Genomic DNA, 25,312 nt, shown 5'->3' on the forward strand with positions numbered 1-25,312 from the left:
TCAGGATCTGTCAGTGCAGTCGGCTAGACGTCCCAAGTATGTGCTGGTACTGTTTCTCATTCTTCTACCATGCAAGCATAGCCCTTTCGTAGCAGAGAAACCAAGAACCTTCACCAGGATTCGAGGAAATGTAGGTTTTACTCCCGAGCAATTAAGAAGTCATCCTCAAAACCTCCAGCAAGGAAATGAAAATCAAGTCCTCCGTACTCCAGTAGGAGCAAGGCTCCATCTTTTTTGGCAAAATTGTTAAGTGAGAGGGCCAGAACAATGGATGATAAAGGTTTTAGAAGAGGGTTACTCTTTTCCATTCGCTTGAAACCATCTTTTGTCCAACTCACTGATAGCTTTAACAGCTTACTCTGCAAATTCAGAGAAATTCATTACCCTCGCTCAAGGAGACTGGGTGATTTCTATTGATGTGGAAGATGAGTACATACTTCCTTATCCCTATTCACCAGGACTCCAAGTGTTTACCCGTTTTCTAGCTCTTATTGCAAAGTGGCTACACCTAGTTGGAAGTAAGATTTCTCTCTTCCTGGATGACTGACATATTTTCTCTCAAACAGAAACAAAATGTATAGAGGACCTACAGAAAACCCTTCTTTTAGCCCAAGACCTGGGTCTCCTTATAAATCTGCAGAAGTCGCAATTCATCTCATGTCAAGTGACACAGTATATTTGGGGATGAGGATCAATTCTAGTTTTTCGCGTTTTTTCCCTCCCCCAAGAGGATCTACTCATGCCTCCAAAAAATAGAAAAGTCTCTTCTGTCAGTGTTGCTCTGCAAAAGATTGGATGAGTCTTCTCTGGACCTCATCTATAGAGCAGTTTGTGTTGCTGGGAAGGGTACAAATGAGAAACCTTCAGTTTTTCCTCAGGATCAACTGGAACAGGAAGAAACTTCCAGACTCGTTCCGGTTCCCAGTGACATTAGAAATATAGGAAGACCTTTCTTGATGGAAGTCAAGAGAAAGGCTGTCTGAAGGGAAATCTCTCTTTCCTCTGTACCCCGACCTAGTGTTTTATTCAGATGCCTCTGACTGAGGTTGGGGTATTCTCCTGGGAGACAGGGAAGTCTCAGGAGTCTGGACTGTAGAACAGAGGAAAAGTCCTTTGCAGTGGAAACCCACAACAAAGTAATAACAGTCCAATTGGACAATACCACAGCATTGTCTGCATAAGAAAACACAGGGGACTCATTCATTTTCTCTGTGCGAGGCGGTAAGAGCCCAGACAATGATGCTGATGAGATCTTTTCAAGGAAAACTCAACTTTTTGGTGGATGAGCTGAGATGCAGGAAACAAGTTCTCCCCACAGTGGACGTTAGATCCATTAGTGTGCCTCGATCTATGGAACCTGAGGGGCAGACTGGTTCTGGACCCTCTCACATGGACAGTAGATGTGATGCTGATAGATTGCTTGGACAAGGACCTTTATGCCTTTCCACCATTCGATATGGTGAGAGAGGTCATAAACAAGTTCAGGTCACATCAGAACCTTACAATGACAAATAGCATCATTCTGGCCTGCACAGGAGAATGGTTTCTAGGTCTCTTGGACTTACTCATGGACATTCCAAGACTGTTACCACAAAAGATCAGTCTTCTCAAACAGTCCCTCTTCAGAAGATACCACCATGGACTGTCTACTCAGGCTCTGAACGTGCTCAGACTGTCCAGCAACTCTTACAAGCAAAAGGCTTTTCAAGCCCAGGAGCAAGAGCTATTTCTTAATGCAGAAGAAAGTCTACTAGCAACTTTTATCAGGCAAAGTGGACATTCTTCCAAACTAGGTGTAGGAGACATAACCTCTCACCTTTTAAGACTTCTATAGCAGAAATTGCCTATTTCCTATTATACTTAAGATCTTCAAGGGGACTGTACTTCCACAGTCAAAGGCTACAGCCCCATGCTGGGCTCTGTATACAAGCATAAAGGCATGGATCTTTCTTCTAGCAAAGACATCCAATCTCATCAGAACTTTCCGTCTAAACTGAAGAGACAAAATCCGTCTTGGAACTTGGACGTGGTGCTTAAAAGGCTTTCAGAGCCACGTTTTGAGCCTTTGCATTCGGTCTCTTTGAGACCTCACAAGGAAAACCTTGTTTCTAGTGGCCTTATCTACTGCAAAGAGGGTAAATGAAATTCACACATTGGATAAGAAGATAGGTCTTTCACAGGGTAATGCTGTGTGCTCGCTCATCCCAGGATATCCAGAGAAAAACAAAGATACACTCCTAGCCCTGGCCTTGTTTAAAAATCTTACATACTTGATAGGACCAGTCAAATCTCTCAAGTATTATCTTCAATGTACATATACAGAAGATTCGTGGCCCATCCAATTACCTTTTGTGTTCAGTTAAAGACCCTTCACATCCTATATCCAAAACTGCCTTGGCATTTTTTCTGAGGAACCTTATAGTAGAGGCACATTCACAGATTAATGAGACTGACTTCAATACAGTGGAACCTTGACATACAAATTTAATTTGTTCCGTTACCATCGTCGTATATCAAAACAGTTGTATCTCAAAGAATTTTTTCCCTTTTAAAATAATGTAATATGTATTAATCCGTTCTAGCACTGTGAAACCACACCAAAACACAGCTAAATTACATATAATATACACAATTTATACACAAATAAACGAGTAATAACATACATAATGATAAAATAACATAGTAATGTGATAAATGATAATAAATGTTAATAAAATCAATAAAAAAAAAGAAAGGAATTTTACTTACCACAACGAAAGGTGGCATGAGGCCAGCAGGAGGAGGAGGTAGGGAGGGGTGGCAGGGAACGATTTGTTCTCTTTTTATTTATGTATGTACACTAATAACTATGTAATAAACACAAATGAAATAACATTGCTAAACTAATTTTTATTTATTTTTTTTAAAATTATGTATAAACACTTACTCATCATCACCTTCACGTCTGGCCTTTTTGGCCTCACTTTCCTGACTTTCCTCACTTTAAGGTCTGGGCCTTTTGGCCTCACTTTCTTCTTGACTTTCACTGCGTGAGACCTTCATAAAGTAACGATCAAGAGAGGTCTGTTTCTGCCCCCTTTTTAAAATGTTACGAAAGAATGTGAGACACGTATCATTAAATAAGGCACCCGCTCTCCCTGTAGACAATTTCTCTGGGTGTCTTTTTTCAACAAAATCAGACACTTCCTGCCACTTGCCAAGGATATCACGAATTTCACGTGAAGTTAATTCCTCCACCGGTTCAACATCCTCCTCACTGCTGAGTTCCATCATTACCTCCGAGTGAGAAATCGTCTGTAACTCCTTTAGCTCCTCCGTCGTGAGTTTTTCAGCATGCTCGTCGACGAGATCATTAACATCTGCCTTGTCTACCTCCAGGCCCATGGATCGACCGATGGATACGATCTCCTCTTCAACAGGTTCGAATCCCTCAAAGTCTCGCTCTAAAACCACATCAGGCCATAGTTTTCTCCAAGCGGAATTCAATGTCCTTTTAGTAACACCTTGCCAGGCAGTGTCTATAAGCCTAAGACAGATCACAATGTTGTAATGATCTTTCCAAAATTCCCTCAATGTTAGGTTAGTATTATCGGTGACTTCAAAGCAACGCTTGAAAAGATGCTTCGTGAAAAGTTTCTTAAAATTGGAGATCACCTGCTTATCCATGGGCTGGAGGATAGACGTTGTATTGGCTGGGAGATAGACAACTTTAATCAATTTAAATTCATCCAAAAGGTCATCCTCAAGGCCAGGAGGGTGACCTGGAGCATTATCCAGCAGGACACACTTAAGTGGCAGACCATTATCGGTTAAGTATTTCTTCACTGCAGGGCCAAAAACTAAGTTCATCCACTCAATAAAAAACTGACGGGTCACCCATGCTTTACTATTTGCACGCCATGGAACTTGTAATTTTTCTTTCATCACTTTGTGAGCTTTGAAGGCCCTTGGGTTTTCCGAGTGATACACTAACAACGGTTTCACTTTGAAGTCACCACTAGCGTTAGCGCAAAGGGCAAGCGTGAGCCTATCTTTCATAGGCTTGTGGCCAGGTAGACTTTTCTTCTGCCGTGATATACGTACGTCTAGGCATCATTTTCCAGAACAAGCCTGTTTCATCGCAATTAAACACTTGTTGCGGTAGGTATCCTTCTTCATGAATGAGTTTTTCAAACACCTTAATGAAATTTCCAGCCGCCTTAACATTTGCACTCGATGCTTGTCCATAACGAACAATAGAATGAACGTCAGTTCATTTCTTAAAATTGTCAAACCATCCACGACTGGCTTTGAACTCCTCACCACCTTGAGATGATTCTCCCTCCGTCTCGGCTGCATCTCGCTTAAGGTCTTTGAAGATGCTGCTAGCCTTCTCGCAAACGATCGCTTCCGAAACAGAGTCAGCAGCCTATTCCTTCTCCTTAATCCATAGTAAAAGTAGCCATTCCATCTCATCATGTACATCAGTTCATAGTTTAGAAATAATGGTGATGTCTTTGAAAGGTTGCAGCTTCATTATAGCTTCCTTCTGCTTGATGATCGTGGATATTGTATTTATGGGAGGGGAAGAAGTGTTGCCTATAGAAGTTCATTTCAATCTTTTGATATCGTAAGGAATTACTCTCTCTCTCTCTCTCTCTCTCTCTCTCTCTCTCTCTCTCTCTCTCTCTCTCTCTCTCTCTCTCTCTCTCTCTCTTATTGCCTGTTTATATATTTCTAATGGTAAAATGTTCTAGATGACTTTGAAATTATGTTAATAATACCAATTCAGTGGTAAATTTGATGTAGGGTGATACTTGAAGTATACATTTGGTATTTGAACTTTCAAGATAGGCAGATGTAAACATTTTTAGAAGGGAGTTCTAACTATTCGCTGGGGCGTCTGGTACACGTCCCCCTGCGAATACGGGGGGGAACACTGTATGCAGTAAAAAGTGGGGTCAAATATTACATTGAGTTTAATATTACACAAGTATATTCAATATACTTATTGCACTTTTCACATATTCACATTATGCCAACGGCATAATGTGAATATGTGAAAAGTGCTTCATATATTTTTTTATTTATTAATTCTTTATATATCTTCTTATTTTATAAGAGGATGCTCTTCTGGTAATAACATATGTAATTTTTATTACTTGAATATTTAATGGTGTTTATGTTGGTTGAAAGAATGAATGTGTTAAGCCTGGCATATTTGCTGATTAGTAATGCATTGTTTTACAGGAATCCCTATCTGGGTTGGACGTAAACTTCATGCTCGCTATTCTACAGGTAGTCGTCACCGTCGTAATTTAGCAGTTGTTGGTGGAGTCACAGCTTCAGTAAGTTAAATTTGAATTTTAATGCTGTTATGAATACTAGATCTTTCATTGCTAAATTGTTACATAATAACAGACCTAGATTTCAGAAACTGGTTGGACTTGAGAATGTAAAAGAGCTATTGCACAAGCTGTATTTACCAATAAAGTCTTCTGTAAGATTACTGGCAGATTTGAAGAAGTTGATTGAGGAAAAATAATACGTTTATTTATCGTTGTAACATCCCACATACGCAAGATATACTCTTTAAGTCAAGACAACCTATTTATCGTCAGAAAAATTGGGAGTGTTGTTGCCGTGAAGTTTTGTGTTTTAAAATGTTCTGTAAGTTCTGAATGATTATATATTTGCTGTTTACCATAATCCAGATATAGATGATTCTATGTATGACTGTCTTTTGGAGAGGATTAGTATGGCTCAGATACAGGATTCGGAAGCTTCATTTGTTATTTGTGGCAACTGTAATGCAAAGCATAGTGACTGGCTAAATTCAGATTCCACAGACCAACATGGCTGGTCTGCTCTGGAGTTGTATACCCTTCAATTTTGTCCAGCCAATTGAGGAGGAACCGACGCACATTTTGGGTGATAGATTAGACCTCATAGTCACAGGTCTTCCATCTGTTTTCAGGTCCAAGGTCTGTGAATGTATCGGCACTTTTGATCATTGTGCCATTGAGATGGACATACCTGTCAATTTGTATATTCCTAATTCCACTATTTGAACAATTTTCTGGTTGAAATCAGTGTGGATCAAATTGAAAGCCAATTGGGATTGTATTATTGAAAGCTAAGCAATCAGCTGAGGATGTCCCTCTCCCTGTTACTTGTCATCATAACCTCTTCTTGCAAAATTTACATTTTGCTCTGGGGATATGAAGAAAATTCTGAATAATCTTGATAGCTGGGTGAAGACCCTGATGGTTTCTTCCCTTTGTTTTTAAAAAAGTTTCTAGTGTGTTGTCTCCCAATTTTCTTAGATACTGTAGGTTTTTATGTCGACTTAGTATCTTTGCAAATGAGTGCAGCTTAGTAATAAAGTGCCTTTTCCAAAGAGTGGCATATCTGGAGACTACAGTAATTACAAGCCAATATCTGTTCTCCATGTGTTCTCCAAAGTGCTGAAAACTTATTTTTAAGCCAATATATCAATATATTGAATGCAAAGGATGGTTTGCTGATAGTCAGTATGCATGTAGGAAGCAGCTAGGACATGCAATTTGCATGAGAACCTTGGTAAGGGTTTTTTCAGTTTAGTAAATCACAAGGTGCTTATTTATAAAATTCAGAATCTTGGGAGTGGGTGGAGATGTTTTATGATTACTTCAAGATTTCCTTACAGGTAAGCAGGCAGCAGCAAGTTTCTGTGGACAGGATCTTTAGTGAACCAAGATCTATTTTGTCTGGAGTTCTGGGGATGGTGTAATCAGTGGGATGTGAGGCTAAAATTCAGTAAAATGAAAACACTATTGATGAGCAGATCTCTTACAGATTTCCACCCCCACCTTCCCTTTCAGGTGGATGGAACTTTGCTGAACAAGTCAAGCTTTAGCTATTCTAGATGTAAATTTTGACAGACATCTAACTTTTGAGAAACATCAAATGATAGTTTCAGGAAATACGGCATAAAAGTTAGGTATTGTTCATAAGGCCTCATATATTTATAACAGTTATAAAATCAACGCAACCTGTTTTAGGTAATTTTTTACTCCCTTTACTATAATACTGTTATGTGGTGTGGATGTCTGCTTCTGCCAGAGATTTATCTCTTAGATAGAGTGGTTCATGGTGGTAGGTTTCTGATTCTTAATATACATAGTAGTAGTTATGACTTGGACCATTGACGGATGATCTTGTTCGTCACTTCTTCATATGTTGTATTTCAACAGAAGTCTTTCATATTCACAATTGATCCTTGATCCCTTTTATCTGCTGAGAGCAACCAGATTTGCTGAACAGCAGCACCAATATGAAGTAAATGTCCCTTGCTGTCTTAACTTTCAGTTCCAGAGGTCCTTTATCTCGGTAGTCTAAACAAGGGTAAAGCATAGACATACAGACACCTAGGCCTAAAACATTTTGTCCATTCCCAAGCCATTGGGTCCAGCAGCAGAGAACAGCACAGCAGTGATCAGGTGTTAACAAACTGACAGACAGATCCAGCAAAAGCATCCTCATACTTCTCATGGGGTCTTGGTTATTGCTGAAAGCATCTGACTTGTTACAACTGCTAAAACAACTCTTGGGATTTTGGTCATATTCTTTTATGCTTAGTGATAATGTCAACCGCCAGAAGGCAAAAGGGCCCTGAACCAAATGTAACAGCTCTACAAGACAGACAGGGATGTTTGGAGGCTTAGGATGTTGACCCATAACACCAGTAGATGACAACCCATAACACCAACAAGCTGGTAAGTATACATTTCTCATCTGACTAACACTGCCTGAGAGGCAGGCCAACAGATAGGTTCCCCAGTTCTTGTTGAAAGTTTATGAATATATCAGCAGTTCAGGGTCCTGGGAGAACCAGAGGGACATCTTTCTACCATTATATTGGTCTTTCCATGACTGCAGATAGTGAAGGATGGACTTGATGGTCTCAATAGATAGATTTTTTGCATATTCTGACATCAAAGCTGTCATACACTACAAACAGCTGAAGTTGAAATAAGCAAATTCAAAATTGATGTTGAAGAATTAGCTTCTGCAGTGACAACCAGATGGTTTATCAACACCTGTCAAGACTTGGCCATGGGCTGAGAATGATGATGAAACTTGTGAATAATATTCTAGGGATGACACAGTCCTCCAAGGGACAGGCCAACTCTTCGATTGTGTCTGCCCACTTCCCCAAGTACAGTACACTGCCTGCAAAAAGGCACTAGGTTCAACTTCTTTAGGTTTATCTGCACACCAGGGCTTGACACAAGGTCAATAGAACCTAATATGTTTCCATGTTCTCCCTAGAAGAGACCAAAACTAGCTAGCCATCTAGGAACTGATGGAAACGATGACCTATCCAGAGAGCCCAAGCAATCACAGATGCCAAAGTTCTTATAACCCTGCCATACAAAGCAAAAATTTGATAACACCACACTCACCTGTAATGACTGTATCTGGCTTGAACCCATGGCAGCACTTTGTTAGTTTAACCTTTAAACGCCGACTGGACGTATTTTACGTCTACATTTTTTGTCTCGGGTGCCGACTGGACGTATTTTACGTCGACATACAAAAGTTTTTTTAAAAATTCGCGGAAAAATACTTTTAGGCCTACCAGCCGAAAACTCTTGAATCACGCGCCTTGGGGGATGCTGGGAGTTCACGGATCAAGGTGTTGTTTTGTTTACAATCGTTACGCAGGCGCGCAAGCGCGAATTTCTTTCTTGCCGCACTAAAAAGTATCTGTGACACATCTCGGAAATTATTTCGTCACTTTGACATAATTTTTTTACCATTTCAAATTAGCCGTTACATGGAGTATTATATATGAAAATGTGCGCATTTTTATGTAAAATACAACAAAAAAATACTCATGATTGTAGCTTTTATCAGTTTTGAGATATTTTCATATAAATAACGATAAGTGCCAACATTTCAACCTTCGGTCAACTTTGACTCTACCGAAATGGTCGAAAAACGCAATTGTAAGCTAAAACTCTTATATTTTAGTAATATTCAATCATTTACCTTAATTTTGCAACTAATTGGAATGTCTCTAGCACAATAATTTCGATTATGGTGAATTTATGAAAAAACTTTTTCCTTACGTCCGTCTGGCGGTAACTCTTCCGAAAAAAAATCATACATGCGATTGTGGTAATATTTGCACCATTTTAAATTAGCCGTTACATAAAGTTTTTATATATGAAAATGTGCGCAATTTCATGCACATACAAACTAAAAACAACACCCATGGTTGTAGCTTTTATCAATTTTGAAATATTTTTATATAAAAAATGATAAGTGACAAATTTTCAACCTTCGGTCAACTTTGACTCTACCGAAATGGTCAAAAATCGCAATTGTAAGCTAAAACGCTTATATTCTAGTAATATTCAAGCATTTACCTTCATTTTGCAACAAATTGGAAGTCTCTAGCACAATATTTCGATTTGTGGCGAATTTATAAAAAAATTACATTTTCTTTACGTCCGCGCGGTAACTCTTCCGAAAAAATCATACGTGTGATTGTGGTAATGTTTGCACCATTTTAAATTAGCCGTTACATAAAGTTTTATATATGAAAATGTGCGCAATTTCATGTATAATACAACAAAAAATAGTTGAAGGTTGTAGCTTTTCTCATTTTTGAAATATTTGCATATAAATCACGATAAATAGAAAAAAAACCACGTTCGGTCAAATTTGACTCTACCGAAATGGTCGAAAAACGCAATTGTAAGATAAAACTCTTACAGTCTAGTAATATTCAGTCATTTATCTTCATCGTAAAACAAATTCGAAGTCTCTAGCACAATATTTAAATTTATGGTGAATTTTAAAAAAAAACTTTCCTTCCCTCCGTGCGCGGATTCTCCGCCACAAATCTCCGAAATGCGTAAGTCCCATTCTCGGAATATTTGCTCCGTTTCATATTAGGCATTTCATAGAGTTTTATATATGAAAATGTGCGCAATTTCATGTAGAATAAAACAAAAACTATTTGAAAGTTGTAGCTTTTCTTATTTCCGAAATAATTGCATATAAAAAATATATATAAAAAAAATTCGACATTCGGTCAAATTTAACTCTTCAGATATGGTCGAAAACTGCATTTGTAAGCTAATATTCTTACAGTATAGTAATATTCAATCATTTGTCTTAATTTTGAAAGAAATTGAAAGTCTCTAGGACAATATTTATATTTATGGTGAATTTTTGAAAAAAATATTTGTTTATGTCCGCGCATTACGAATTCATGCATTATTTTGTGATAATATATTCTCTGTGTTGCTTTTATTGTTTTACAATGTGTTATATACCAAAATGATTGCAATTTAGTGTACATTACAACGAAAAAAAAAAGTAACTTGTTATCTTTAACCGTTTTTCGCACAGCGCGATTTAAATACAATTATATATGAAATTTAGTTTTTGCGCTATCATATATCGCATTATTTATATATGATAATGATAATTTTTTTCATTTCTGATGGTTGCATACTAAACATCAGCCAATGACAAAAAAAGGAGCCAAAAATGAACTCTTAATCTTAAAAACTAAGCGCGCTGTGATTTTTTTAAAAAAATATTTTTTCCGCTTCCGCGCTCACTCTGAAACGTCTCCGGCACACAGGAGACATTTTTTTTTTTACCGCTTCGGCGTTTAAGGGTTAAGTAAAAGTTCACAGTGGGGGGATGGATGTGCTGAACAATGATAAATCTGTCCAGCCAGGCAAACCAGCTGTGCATTGTAATTACTATGCTGATTCACTTACTGAAATTGTGGGCCGAGTTTTAATTTCTTGTGAAACTTTTACATGCACAGCAGTCATTATACATAAACATGTCACTTAGAATATCTTTATATAGTTTGTGTTTGATGATGGTTACCTAATCATGGATATGTATACGGTTTTGGTAGGCTAGGCTACTGTGATAAAGTTCTTGAGAGAGACCTTGTACTTGCTAGAGTCAAAATTTCTGTGTGTAACACAGACTTATTATAATTCAGTATTCCTTTGATATTTGTGTAACTTTCCAAGATAAGAGTTTCCATTGTCTAGCTTGGTTCAGACTAGGATTTCGGGCATGGCACAGCCTAGGCTAGCCTACTTACTATTCCTTTGACCAAATTTCAGACATTTGCAGCTCCTTTGGATCTATTTAGTGAGAATAATCAATTAAAGGGTCACATCCATCCTCAAATTTTAAGGAATGATCAAAATTGATTTATTGAGTTTTATACTATTTGATATCTAAAACATATTCTGAAGTGTTATTGCTTAAAAAAATGTTTAGATGGGTTTATTGACATTTTGTTCATCGCTTTTATTGGGAAATGAGCGACAAATTGTTGCAAAACTAGTAAAAAATTTTATAATCCTGTTCAGTGTGAAGTAATTGATATACTTGCATTACCCACAAAAATATAACTATGTTGTCTAGTGATAGCATTGAGGAAAATGTTACATCAGAGTAAATTGCCCAAACTTCCCCTTCCTGTTGCCACTCATCAAAATAGCATCACACATGTAATGTGCCAAACAATTTACATATACTGTTTTGTATTTCTTGACTTATTTTTATAGTTTTGTATTTCTTGCCTTATTTTGAAAGTATAATAACCATTATATGTAAATTCAGATGCTATATATTAATATACAGACATAAGCAAATGAATAGCAATCTTCCTCATCACCATTCATATATATATAGTACTAAATTTGTTATAAGTGAAATCATTTACAATTCAATTTACTTTGACCAATAGTAAAAATAGAGTGAATAGTAGATTATGTGTTGTTTGGTAAAAATAGAAAGAATAGTAGATTATGTTTGATTCCTCAGGATATTTTTGTATGGTGTTTATGCATGAATAAAGAAAAATATCTAAGTATAAGGCAACATTTCCTTTGGGTGTGTCATGAAATGTCACAATGTACTTTTGAGTTCTGCCACTCCTGGCTTTTTAGTGCAATTCTGAATACAGTTTTTCCTGTCATAATAGGGGCAAAGAAGAGATGTATTATAAGAGAAATATATAAAACTCTATGCAGTATGAGAATTGAAGACAAAAGAAATTTGAACAAAAGGCAAGTTTCTCCATTGGAGATACATCATGAATGTCAATCACCCAAGAGGAAACCAAGCAGGGAGCACATTTCTTTTCATAAGATTTTTTGTTCATACACGAACAAACCCCCGGTCTTAACAATAGGATCATTTCTAGCGCCTAGCTGGATCCGGTTAAAAAGCAGATGAAAGCAAGGAATCTTGTGATATCTGGCAACGCATGCATAGATGGGGTGAAAAGTGGTCAAACGCTGATCATCCACGCCAGTCTTTTCTTAACCGCCTGGACGAGAGTTGGGTTTTTTCCTCTTGGCCTTTTCCCGGTTCTTTGCCTGTTTCGTTTCCTTTAGTGTGTGTGTGTGTGTTTTTTTTTTTTTTTACCTGTTATTATGGCTTCTTCTGCTCCTTCTCGGCGTCGGCGTATGTGCCCCGGAGTTCCTGAATTCCCGTGTTCTCGTTTTTTGGCTTCATCAGAGACAGACCCTCACATCACATGCAGTAGGTGTCGTTCGAATTTCTGTACGACTACGAATCCTTATACAGAATGCTGGGCATGGCCTATGGAGCAGTGGAGGAAGTTTTATGGTTAGAGGGAACATCGGAGAGTCTCCACTCTTCCTACTTGGGAGGGCTTTCCTTCTATTCCTGATGTTTCGTCTTCGCAGTAGTCAACCGCCATAGTAGCATTGTCCTTGCATCTCCTTCCTTTTCTTCCATTGATTCGTCGATTGAAGTATCGGGAGGTCGCCAGGGTATTTTTTTGTAATGTAGCCCCCTCTTCCTCGGGAGCTTTTTCAGTTCCCGAGAAGGGTTAGGTTTTTTCATCATTCTCTTCTCTTCAAGTGTCGGAGGCGTCCAAAATGGCGGTGATTTGGAAGATGCTTGGGCTAGGGGGTACCCCGTCCCCTTGGGGGGGGGGGGGGGGGTTGCCAGCGCATTTTGTGGAGGCTCTCACCCCCCTTCCTGGTCCAGCCAGGCCATCCCCCCTCCTCCCAGAGTCGGAGCAAGCCAAAAATGGCGGTGATTTGGAAGATGCTTGGGCTAGGGGGTACCCGTCCTTGGGGGAGGACGGGGGGGGAGGGGGTGGTGGGGGGGGGGTGGGGGGGGGGGGGGGGGTGGGTTTTTGGGGGGGGGGGGGGGGGGGGGGGGGGGGGGGGGGGGGGTGGGGGGGGGTGGGGGGGGGGCGGGGGAGTGGGGGGGGGGGGGGGGTGGGGGGGAGGTGGGGGGCGGGCGGGGGGGGTGGGGGGGGGGGGGGGGGGGGGGGGGCGGGGGGGGGGGTTGCCAGGCATTTTGTAGGCGGCTCTCACCCCCCTTCCTGGTCCAGCCAGGCCATCCCCCCTCCTCCCAGCCTCGTCTCCGCGGGTGGGAGCAGTCGGGCTTCTTGTATTGCTCCGCTGGTGTCTGCCGTCGCTTTGTATCGGAGTGACCCTGCAGCGTCAGCCCCGTTGATGACGTCACAGGGTCCATCTTTGTGTATTCCTCCGCCAGTGGTGTCTCTTTCCCAAGCTGTGACGTCACCACTGCTTGTGACGTCACTCTCATCGATGACGTATCTCCCAGTCGCTTCCTCCGATACGCCTTACTTAGCCGCGATGTCATCACTGCCGCCCAGTTCGCAACATCTCCCTTCCTTGTCTTCGGAGCCTTCTCTGGCACTTCAGTCTGAGGTCATATGCCAGGCAGTGCTTCAGAGGCTGGACTCTGTATTGGATGTGAAGTTGGCTGCCTTATTGGTTGGGAGGACTGGTAGGAAGCGCGTTGCTTTGTCCCCGCCTTCTGAGAAGAGTGCACATTAGAAGCTAGTGCTGTCTTCCTCTCCCTCTTCCCCCTCTACGCCTCGTGGGGATATTAAGCGTTGGAAGGCTAAGGACTTTGCCCTTCTTTCACTGCCGAGGGAGCGCTGTGGTTTCGGGCAGTGTTAGTGATTTGTGTTCTGCAGGGGTTGCTTCGCCGCCAAATCTCGTACGTGCAACCCCCCCACCCCCTCCTTCCGTCCTTGCACATTGCAAGCATGTTGCAACCTCCCATGTCTATGCACGTGATGGTAGTGCTCCTTCTTCTCCAAGGCCTATACGTCGCCGTAAAGATCTTAAGGCGCCTGTCAAGAGGTCGAAGGTAGTGAGCAAGGAGGTGGTGCAGCCGGAGTGTTTGCCTGCCTCTCTAACTGGTGCTTCCAAGACTTCCACTATAAGGGATTCTCCGTCAATCTCGAGTGCTCGAGTTTACCCCCATCTCATGTACGTATGGCCGCCACGCCCGTGTCTGTTCATGGACGTCTGGAGTCACCTGTTGAGGTAAGTGATGTGCCTAGTGTTACAGTGAGTCCGTCTCGAAGGCTGACGCTTGGACCCAGCCCAGATAGGTTAGTAGGGGTTTCAGACTGTTTGGCTACTAACCCTTCTGTGAATTTTGGTGAAGAATGCGTGTTAAAAGAGCCTACACATCCTTCTTGTTGTTAGTCGCCGGTGCCAGAGCAGGAGGAGAGGGACACGCAGGAGTTTCTGTCTTCCTTTTCTGAAGTTGTTGATCTCATTCATGGGTTGAACAATTTGGAAAGTAGGACTCAGGCTCGGTCGTCTTACACTCTTTCTTGCTTGGAAGCCTTGGTGGGAGCTACTCTGGACTCCAAATCATCTCTTCAGCTGCCGTTGTCAGAGCACGTTCAGTTGGTCTTGCAGAAGGTTAACGACCTGTTTCTGACCGGGATGGTTCACTTCACTCTAGAGGCTCTACCAAACTACTACCCCCACCTCTCACAAGACATAGTAAGTACTATGCTACGAGCTCTGCATTTTTATTGTCACGCCACCTTAACCCAGACGTCATTCGCCTGAAGCCGGGTTTGACTTTGGAACAGGTGAGGTCAGTGGCTCCGTCCTTGTCTCTGCAAGACGCCTTAGCTTTGGAATCTACGGCGGCCTCCATGTTGCAGACAGTTTCTTGGCTGGACCTCTGGTCTGTGGTGATTGCCAAGATAGCTTCTGACAGGTTCCCTGAAGGGTTGGTGAGTGCCGCCTCGCTTGCCAGTCTTTTGCAGTCCGGGGGCAAGGCATTTTCATATTTGGCTCACCTCAGTGCCAATTTATGGGCTAATCTTCTTCTGGTTAGGAGGGACGCGGCTTTGTCTAGGATGGGGAGGTCGCTCGACACAGAGTCTTTGCTGGCCTTGAGGAACGGTGATCTGTTGGAGTGGCAATTCTTGTTTCCACGGACAGAACTCGAAAATGCGATAGACCAATGCCAGGCTGACACCAAGGACCGACTGGTGCACCAAGCCGTGTCTAAATCAGTCCCACCCTCGGAGATGTCCGACCCCTCCTCCTCCCCTGGTCCAGCAGCAGTCGAGGAGATCGTTGCCTGGTAGGCGATCGAGGACCTCGAGTTTGGCAGGGCCTTCCCGTTCGACACAGCCCAAGTCTCAGGATCAATGCCCGTTTCGCTCTCGTTCCTTTTAAACCAAGAAGAGGCCCCAGGGGCAGAGGTCAAGGGGGCCGTCGGTAGGTTGGGTGGCTCTCACTCTCCTGCGCCATTGGTCGGGGGGTGCCTGGCTGGCCATTGGGCCAAGTGGCAGAGTTACGGGGCGGAGAAGTGGGTGGTAGATGTCCTTCAGGTGGGGTACGTGTTGCCATTCAACTTTTCTCCTCCTCTGTCGGACAAGCTGCAGCACAGGAAGATGTATCCCCCAGATTCTCTGAAGTTCTTGGCTCTTCTGGAGGAAGTGCAGAAATTGCTGGACAAGGATGCGATAGCGGAAGTAGTGTGTCTGTCCCTGGGGTTTTACAGTCACATCTTGGTGCCCAAGGCATCGGGAGGATGGAGGCCTGTGATCGACTTATCCACCTTGAATCGCTTCATCAGGAAGACATGGTTCAAGACCGAGACCCTGCGCTTGGTGTTGGCAGCTGTGAGGGAAGGTGACTTCATGCTGTCGATAGACTTGGATGCATACTTCCAAATCCCTGTTCATCCCACGTCCAGCAAGTTCCTTCGCTTCTCTCTGGCGGACAAGATCTTCGAGTTCAAAGTCTTGTGCTTCGGGTTGACGACAGCCCCTCAAGTGTTCACAAGGGTCTTCTCTCTCGTGTCAAGTTGGGCTCATGCTCAGGGGATCTGTTTGCTGAGGTACCTCAACGATTGGGGAGAAGCTGCTGCAAGACAGGGATCGTTTTCTTCGGTTCTGTCTGGACCTGGGCATATTAGTCAACCAGGAAAAGTCAAACCTCGTACCCACTCAAAGGATTCTCTACCTGGGCATGGTCATCGATACGACAGTGGCAAGAGTTTTCCTGTCGGATCAGAGATTGGAGAAGTTGCAGGCTGTGGCGCGCAACTTCCTATCTAAGTCGCATCAGTCATCTCATCAGTGGCAGGTTCTTCTAGGAGTGCTATCTTCCCTGGAGAAGCTGGTCCCTCATGGGCGTCTTCATCTTTGGTCTCTGCAATGGAGACTGGGGAAATTCTGGTCTCCGGCAGGAGACTCTCCCCTGTTTATGGTCCCACTGTCTTTGGAAGTGAGAGAAGACCTTCGTTGGTGGTTGGACGACCAGAATCTATTGAAGGGCGTCCCTCTGCGTTCTCTCCCTCAGGACTTCCTTCTGTTCTCGGACGCCTCCTTCGCAGGTTGGGGTGTGCACTTAGGCGGCCTCATTCCTTCAGGCGTTTGGGGTTTGGAGGACAAGCAGCAGCATATCAACGTCTTGGAGTTGAAGGCGGCTTTCCTGGGTCCAAAGGAGTTCGGGGGATGGTAGAGGGTCACTCTGTCGTTCTCATGTCGGACAACACCACGGTGGTAGCCTACGTGAACAAACAGGGAGGCCTGGTTTCTCAGCATCTTCATGCCTTGACCGTCAAGCTTCACCAGTGGGCAATCAGCAATTCGGTAGAGCTCTCAGCCAGGTATATCCCAGGGACACGGAACGTGGTCGCAGGCAAACTCAGTCGCCGGGATCAGATCCTAGGCACAGAGTGGTCCCTTCATCAAGTGGTGGCAGACAAGCTTTTCCAGATTTGGGGGAGACCCATGCTGAACCTTTTCGCGACACACTACAACAGGAAGCTGGAGGTGTTGTGTTCAGTGGTCCCAGATCCCTTAGCATTGGCAGAAGACGCATTCCAACATCCCTAGGACAACCTGGAGGTGTATGCCTTCCCTCTGTTTTGTTTGATCCGTCAGGTTCTGAACAGGCTGTTGGGTTCACAGGATCTCAAAATGACTTTGGTAGCCCCTCTGTTGCCTCAGGCTGAATGGTTTGCAGATCTGCTGTCGTCGTTGTCGGAGATTCCCCCTTGGTGGCATCTCCTGTGTCAGCCCCATGCAGAAAGGTTCCACCAGTCAGTAAAATCCCTGTCTCTTCACAGTTGGAGGCTATCAAGTATCTCCTCTGAGAGAGAGGCTTTTCTCAGAAATCAGCTGGGCACATGTCCAGCAGTCTTAGTAAGTCAACCTCCGCAGTTTACCAAGGCAAATGAGCGATCTACTGTGATTGGTGTCGTAAACAGGGTTTTTCTCCACTCGCGACCTCTATTCAGCGGATAGCAGACTTTTTAACCTTCCTCAGAGACGAGAAACGTTTGTCCGTGTCTGCTATTAGAGGCTACAGGGCGGCACTGAGTTTGGCGTTACGCCTGAAAGGTATCGACATCTCCTCTTCCTGGGAACTTTCCCTGCTAGTTAAGGGGCTTGAGCAGTCGAGTTCTCTTAGAGAGCTCAAGCCTCCAACTTGGGTTGTTTCTTTGGTGCTTAAGAGCTTGACTAAGAGTCCATATGAGCTCTTGCTTCGCTCATCTGACAGGAACCTGACAGTTTTCCTTTTGGCTTTGGCATCTTCCAAAAGGGTAGGAGAACTCCACGGTCTGAGTTATGAGGTGAAGCACACCAGGGGTTGGATGTCAGTGTCCCTCGAATTTGTCCCAGAATTCGTGGCCAAGACCCAAAATCCCTCGGCGCATGATGACAGGTTCGCTTCGTTTTCCATTCCATCACTGACTGACTTTGTGGGTGGTGATACTCAAGAGCTTTTATTGTGCCCTGTCTGGGCCCTGCGTTGCTATCTTAAGGGGGCCGGCCGGAACCCCTATATATGGTGGTATAGGGCGAAAAATGCAAAGTCATGAAAAAATTCATGGAGCTTCATATGGCAATTGAGAATACGTATACGAAATATTTCGTCAAAATTCCTCTTACTTTCGTAGTTACAGGGTAATTAGTAAACATAACTCAGTAAGCCTAAAACATTCATCCGTACAAAAAAATGCAACATTTCTTCTGTTATCGTAAATTTTGATAATTATTGGCAAAGAAATTGTGAGAAATGGCATCTGTCGAGATTCCGTGGCTCGCATAAGCGAGTATCTGGTTCAATTAGAATCAGTTGGACCATAGACTTCAAGTAGATTACACGTTCGAGTTTCACCTCATGACGTTCGCTTGCTATTACGTATGTTTATGTATGTTTCGGCAAGAAGTTCATCATGCCAATGAGGAAAAGACAAGGAAAACATCTCGCTAACATACAGACGAAGAAAAATCACTCAAGTATTATTACAGAATATCATAATGTACGCGTAGTTAGTGAAGAGAGAGGGGAGGGTTGCTTAGTAACGCCCCCTTCTTGCCTGACAGCACACGTCACACTGTGCCCAAGGCTACGATCTTTGAGCAAAGAGATCTTCATTTATGATAAATAACATAGTTTTGGTTTTTTAATACCCAAAATGGAATATGAAATTCATAATAATCATGATTTATTAAATTGTCTTTGTAAAAAGAGAGTACACCTTCGAGTCTCACCTCTGACATTCTCTTGCATTTACGTTTGTTTATCTTTGTTTCGGCAAGAATGTCATCATGCCAAAGAGGAAAATACAAGGAAAACATCTCGCTAACATACAAGAAAATTCGCTGTAATAAGCCGAGTTAGTGAAGGGGAGAGAGGGGATTACGTAGGAAGGAGTGCCCCATCTTGCCTCAAGCAGTGCCCCAGGCTACGATATATGAACAAAGGGATCATCATTTATGATTAAATTATGATAAATAAAATAGTATTGGTTTATTAATACACAAAAAATAAATATACATTCATAATAATCATTATTTATTAACATTGTCTTTATAGAAATACGAAGGAAAACTTTGAACGCCCCTATTTCAAAACTATACTTATTGACCTTCAAAATCTATCTCCTCACTTAGTTTTAAAGCTATAACATTGGAATTTGGTTTATAACTCAGAAAAACATTATAGAACAATCAAATAGAGCCCTTTTTTCCAATTTTTGTTTCGTCTTTTTTTTTTTATAAATTTTTTTCTCGTGATTTATAGGGTTTATTTTTTTACCATATTGAAAAATTCATATCTAGCAAAAAAATGACTTTTAGAAAAAAAACTCTCCATTTGATTGGAGGTCTACATCAGGTCTATATATGGTAGTAATCCCAGGTCTTACTTTTAAATATCAAAGGAGGAGATAGAATTTGAAAAATGGTTATTTTCGGGATAAATTGCCCTGGCGTCACAAAACCGAAGGTCAGAGGCGAAAATCACATGCGGTTTGGAGATGTCCCAAGTCACCTTATTAAGTGGTATGAATGTCAAATTCCTGTCGTTAAAAAACGGCATTAGCCGGCCGGCCCCCTTAAAAGGACTCGACACCTTAGACCAGGCTGCCACAGACTTTTTGTCAGTACAGGCTGTACAAAGAAAGACGTTTCTAAGAATACTATCTCTTTTTGGATACGGGAAGCCATCAGACAGGCATACTTGACTCTTGATGATTCCATCACCACGTCTGTGCAGGCTAGAGCACATGACGTTAGGGTTATTGGTTCCTCTCTGGCTTTCAAAAAGAACTTGGGTGTACATAGAGTGCTGAGCGCTGGTACTTGGTTACACCAGTTCACGTTCACCTCCTTCTATCTTAAGGATGTTGCCCACAGATCTTTGGACACGTGTTCCCTGGGTCCTGTGGTGGCTGCCCAACAGGTTGTGTAACTCATAGTTGCCCTTAACGGGGCACCTTTGTATCTTACCTAAGGTGATTGTGTGGATGAGAGAATGAGTGAGTTGGCTGGCCTCCTTTCTCTTGTACCTTTCCTTCTTCCTTCGGGCGGTTTAAGGAATTGACACGTCATTTGCCGGACTGGTCTGATACAGGTGAGTGAGGTAGTCATACTGGTAGTGTGGTCCTGCAATATACAATATCTTACCCACTATTTAGTAGCATAGGCTCCTCTCCTTGGCAAGGAGGAGTCGGGAGTACTACAACCCTAGTGCCTTGGTTTGTTATTGGACAGTCAAAGTTTCTCTTTGGTTCCCTATACAATGGTTATCCCATTATTGTACGTCACTCAGGTTCTGAGTGGTTAGATATTAGTGTGTCTAGCTTCTCAACGGGCTTCAGTCCCTCTCCAAGGACTATTTCTTTAGAGAGCTGGACTGGCGGGTAGACCCCCTGCTGGTCTAGGATGTCTTATACCTCCCTCCAAGTATGAGTCTATCCTATTGTTAAGACTGAGGGTTTGTTCGCGTATGAACAAATTACAAATTTTCTTAGACAATTTGTATTTTTCATAGCTACAAATCTGAGGTCTTAACGTTATACTGCCCACCTCTAGCTGCCCCTCTTTTTGTTAAGTCATCCTGAGTTGGGAAAGACTGGCGTAGATGATAGGCATTTGACCACTCTTCACCCAATCTACGCATGCGTTGCCAGATATTACAAGATTCCTTGCTTTCATCTGCTTTTTAACTGGATCCAGCTAGGCGCTAGAAATTATCATATTGTTTAGACCTCAGGTTTGTAGCTATGAAAAATACAAATTCTTAGAAAATTTGTCATTTTGTAAATTCGGGGATGTTTGTAAAAATAATTTTTCTACCTATTCAAGTTTTATAGTTATTAAAAATTAAGAAAACAAATTTTTCTGATTTCTCAAAACATATTTCAAAGAAAGTAAATGAACATACCCTGAAGGAAACTGAACAAAGTTCAATGAAACTTTCACAGCATGTATGTAGTATAACTGCAATTTATAAACTTATTCAGTAGTTCAATTATTTTTTTGTTTGGTAGGTATTTACAATTCAGTACCTCAGACTTCGAACTTAATCCATTCCAGAAGGCTGGTCGATATGTGATTTGTTTGAAATATGAAACAAATATCCCCATAAGAAATGAAGGGAATCAGCATTCCAGCCAACCCAAAAAGTCACATTTTTCAATTTTTTTTCTATTAATGTGTTCAAAAGTTAAATTAAGAGTGTAAAGTAATAAAAAAGTACGTCACACAAAGTAAATTATTTGAAAAATTTCATTTCCATATACGATTTATGAACTGTTTAGTGAAAATGGTGCATCGGTTGGAGGGAACCCTTTTTGAGGAAACTGAAATGGTCAAGGATAATCAAAGAAATCAATGGTGTGTCTGATTGTGTCCATGTGTGAGAAAAAGAGAGAGAGTAATCAGCGTGAGTGAGTGTTGACATGTTTTCACTTCAATCTTAATTACAAGAGATTACTTGTGGCAAGTGGCAGAATTTAAAATAAACATGAGGATTTTTCAAACAAATAAGTAATAAGTAAAGTATGCAAGTAAGAAAAGGAAAGAGAGGTTAGATAACTTTTCACAAGGAAGTCATTTAAACAAATAATCGAAGGCACGCAGAAGGCAACACAATGTCAATGTGTTTATTATGGAGCTGAATTGCTTTTAAAATGCTAAAAACTTGTAAAAAGCTATTGTTGCTCAATAGGTATTTTACCATAACAAAAAGAAGTACTTTGGACAGATTAAGTGTAAGTCAATATGAAGCTGACCCCCCCATCTCCCACCCATCCTTTCCCTCTCCTTTCTATTGTCTCACTCAGTACACTGAATACTGACTCAAGTAGACTCAAGTAAATCTTCTTTTTTTTTTTTTTTATAATGACTGTATTGCATTTGATTGTTTTCGTGTTTATCATTATTAAATTTATTGTGAAATAACATTTTATTTTTTTATGTGAATTGATACTGCTTTTACGTACATGTAGTAAAGATTCTACTGTCTTTTTCTCTTGTCAACAATATCATTACACGTGATGGCTTAAAATCATTCATTCAATATTCTTCAAAAATATAAACACTCCCTCCCTCAGTCTCAAGTTAGCTGTGCATCACGGCAGTGACGTATAATTTTGGTCATCGTTATGCTTAATTTTATTGTGAAAAGCTTTCTGCTTTCATTTACTGTTTTATTGAATATGGCTATCATTAAACTATACCATCTCACTCAGCATACCGAATACTTGCTCAGTTAAGACCTTTTTTATTTTTATTGTTTCTGTATGACATTTTACCATTGTTAAGTTTACTGTGAATTTCTCTTTTCTTATGTTAATTGTTATTGCTTTTATATACATACAATAATATTTTAACTATCTCTCCTTCTCTCCTCAACAATATCAACACTCATTTAGTCTCAAGTCAGCTGTGTGTGGCATCACCACGGTGACGTATAATTTTGTACATCTTTTATGCTAAATTTTATATTGCAATGCTTTATTCTGTTATTTATTTTGTTGAATATGGTTATCATTAAACTATATAGTGTTGTACAGGAAAAAATATGTAAATACAGTTTTTCTTGTAGGACGCAGTTTGCAGTCCCCGGTTATTGTTGGACTCGGTTAACCCTCAATGGATGGATAGCTTCTCAGGAGTAGTAGTAATAGGTTTTGGGTGTTGGACGGATTGATCCTATAGAGAAGCAATATTAAGCGTCGTCAATATGGAAAGAATTGGGCGGGAAAGAGGTGCCAATACTTCTATACCCCATAAATTCACTAATGGCAACTTTTACACTGGCTAAAATCAAGGGGGAATGTAGTGCCTCTGTCTCATATGACGTCTTTTCGTAAATTTGCTCATAATATACCAAAGGGCTGCTGTTGGTTTTAGTTCTTGTCTTTTACAATAGTATGTCAGTGGTAAATGTAATTTTGCAAAGAAAGGAGGTAAGAAATATTAGAACAAACAGTAAAAATAAAAAAGTTATTGAATCTTTGTTCTCAGCAAATTTACGTAAATATTTTTCAACTAATATACTAAGAATTTGTTACTGATTTTATTTCTTATCTGTTTTGATAGTGTGAGCTGTAATTATATTTTTACAAAATAAAAGAAAATTAATTATTAAAAAAGAACATATATAAGTTGGTAAAATTTATGATTCTTGTAAAAGATGCCCCACAAGGGCTTGTAAATAGTCATTTTCAAATTCTTGTGTAAGGTAGGGAAAATATTTTAGAATCTTTTTTTCTTTCATTATGTGCATTTGGGTATATTCCTCTTTCCATTGACATGTTTTTTTTGTAACTTGGCTGATCTCAAAGTTTACCCAGCCTGAGGTTTTTTTTTTTACCCGTCCACTAAGGGTTAATGGTAATCTGGTTTTATGGCGCTTGTCTAGCCACATGAAATCGGCGATTTATGGCGCCATAAGAAGCCTAGTTATGGTTAACAGCACCATAAGGTGCCGATAACAGTTACGGCACCATTAACTGAAACTTGGCCCCACAAGTGCCATAAATGGCAGTGTGTCGGTTAACAGTATTTTTCGCTTCTCAGCACTGGGGACTGCCGCAGTCCCCAGTTATCAGCAGATTCAGTTAATGGCAATCTGGGTTTATGACTCGATTTATGGCATCATAATGCGCCAAGTTCCGGTTATTGGCACCATAAGGCACTGATAATAGAGGTATGGTGCCATAACATGCTCAACAGAGGCACCATTAACCAGTTATTGCCATAAATCACTGAGTTTTGAAAGTTAATGGTGGTTCTCACTTATCAGCACCCTGCCAAGAATGGAACCCCCGCTAATAACCAGGGTCTGCCAGTATAAACAAATTAATTAGTCAGTTCAAAGTACGAGTATTTGTTCGACAAACGTTACAAAATATTCTAGAAAATTTCGTTTGAAAAACAAAATGTTCAACATAAACATTCGGCAAATGAGGTACCTCTGTATTAGTTGTTTAATAATGGTAAAAATTTTAAGCAAATCCCTGCAATCATAAGGAAGCAGTGCTCACCTCCTTTATAATGAGTCCTTATGGCAGTGATGAAAATTGGGGCACCCCTAAAATGATGTTATGTGATTTTTAAATTTTGTTGTTCTTACGCATTCGTAATATGTAATGTTTTCTATCTTAAAACTGGAGCCTAATCAACTGATCTTGTATAAAACAAGTCCAGCTGTATATTAAAACTATTTTTCTTCCATTTTGAAGGTGCTCTATTTTGAGATTTGTCAAGAGGTTTAGTTATACTGTAGTCTCTGAGTTTCTTTTTTAAAATTATTGATATCCTTGATAGGACAATTTTTCTTCAGATATCAAGATGAGGTATGAGCATTCATACTTAATGAGAAAGAAGCCTATATAAAATGTACATTTAATTAGAATATACAACCACTTTTATAGTTTGTTAATGAATACATTTTCTTTGCAGGTTGTTATATCTCCTGTGTTGGCAGGACTTGCTGTAAGCATAGGTGTGCCAATTTTATTAGCTTATGTGTATGGTGTAGTCCCCATTTCTTTGTGTCGTTCTGGAGGATGTGGTGTATCAACATCAGGTGGAGAAGTTCGGATTGCCTTTGATGATGAAAATGACATGGTCTTTGGTATTCCTGGGAGACAGTCAGGTAAATCGGTTAAATTGTATGATAGTCAGTATTGATTTTTTCTCAATTTTATATGGATGAGCAGAAAAATTTTTAAAAATTCAAATTTTAAACGTGTGCTCTTCTTATATTGCATTATAGTTGATTTTTTAATATTTGTAAAATAGGGTGCATCAAGGAAGATTTTTATTTTTCTATCCCTAAGAATTGAGTCATATTGGTGGAGGGACAGCCAGTATTGGTGAAGTATCTTGCGGTGCCTCCCTTTCTGCTGACTCTGCTGCTCACGTCCTTGCTGATAGCGACCGTGAGTCTGCTAGTAATACTGCCATTGCTCCAGCCTCTCTTACTGGCTCCATAGCATCCTCTTGTATATCTAGAACCAACAGGTAGGTTTGTTCTTTGAATTACTGATTAGAAAATAATTGGTTTTTGGGAGAATTATTTTTTTTTTAATTACTGAAAATTTTTGTACTCTTACCCCCAGATTTATTTCTGTTATTTCCTTTATGAATATAACATAATTTTACTACACTAGCTACTGCAGTTTATTAAGTAGTATTATGGCACTGCCTTCATAC

At 40.8% G+C, this 25,312-nt stretch overlaps 1 protein-coding gene across 4 annotated transcripts in view; it reads left to right on the forward strand.

Moving 5' to 3' along the window:
* The window catches only part of LOC135196171 (E3 ubiquitin-protein ligase RNF19B-like), a 167,044-nt gene that overhangs the window by 111,948 nt on the left and 29,784 nt on the right, over positions 1–25,312 (forward strand). For all 4 annotated transcript variants that reach the window (XM_064222746.1, XM_064222749.1, XM_064222747.1 and 1 more), the window contains 3 exons: positions 5,230–5,327; positions 24,557–24,752; positions 24,937–25,120. In XM_064222746.1, the coding sequence (XP_064078816.1) occupies positions 5,230–5,327; positions 24,557–24,752; positions 24,937–25,120 (478 nt within the window). The remainder of the gene's footprint in view (positions 1–5,229; positions 5,328–24,556; positions 24,753–24,936; positions 25,121–25,312) is intronic.

This window comes from Macrobrachium nipponense, chromosome 17, assembly GCF_015104395.2.
Source record: "Macrobrachium nipponense isolate FS-2020 chromosome 17, ASM1510439v2, whole genome shotgun sequence".
NCBI lineage: Eukaryota > Metazoa > Arthropoda > Malacostraca > Decapoda > Palaemonidae > Macrobrachium > Macrobrachium nipponense.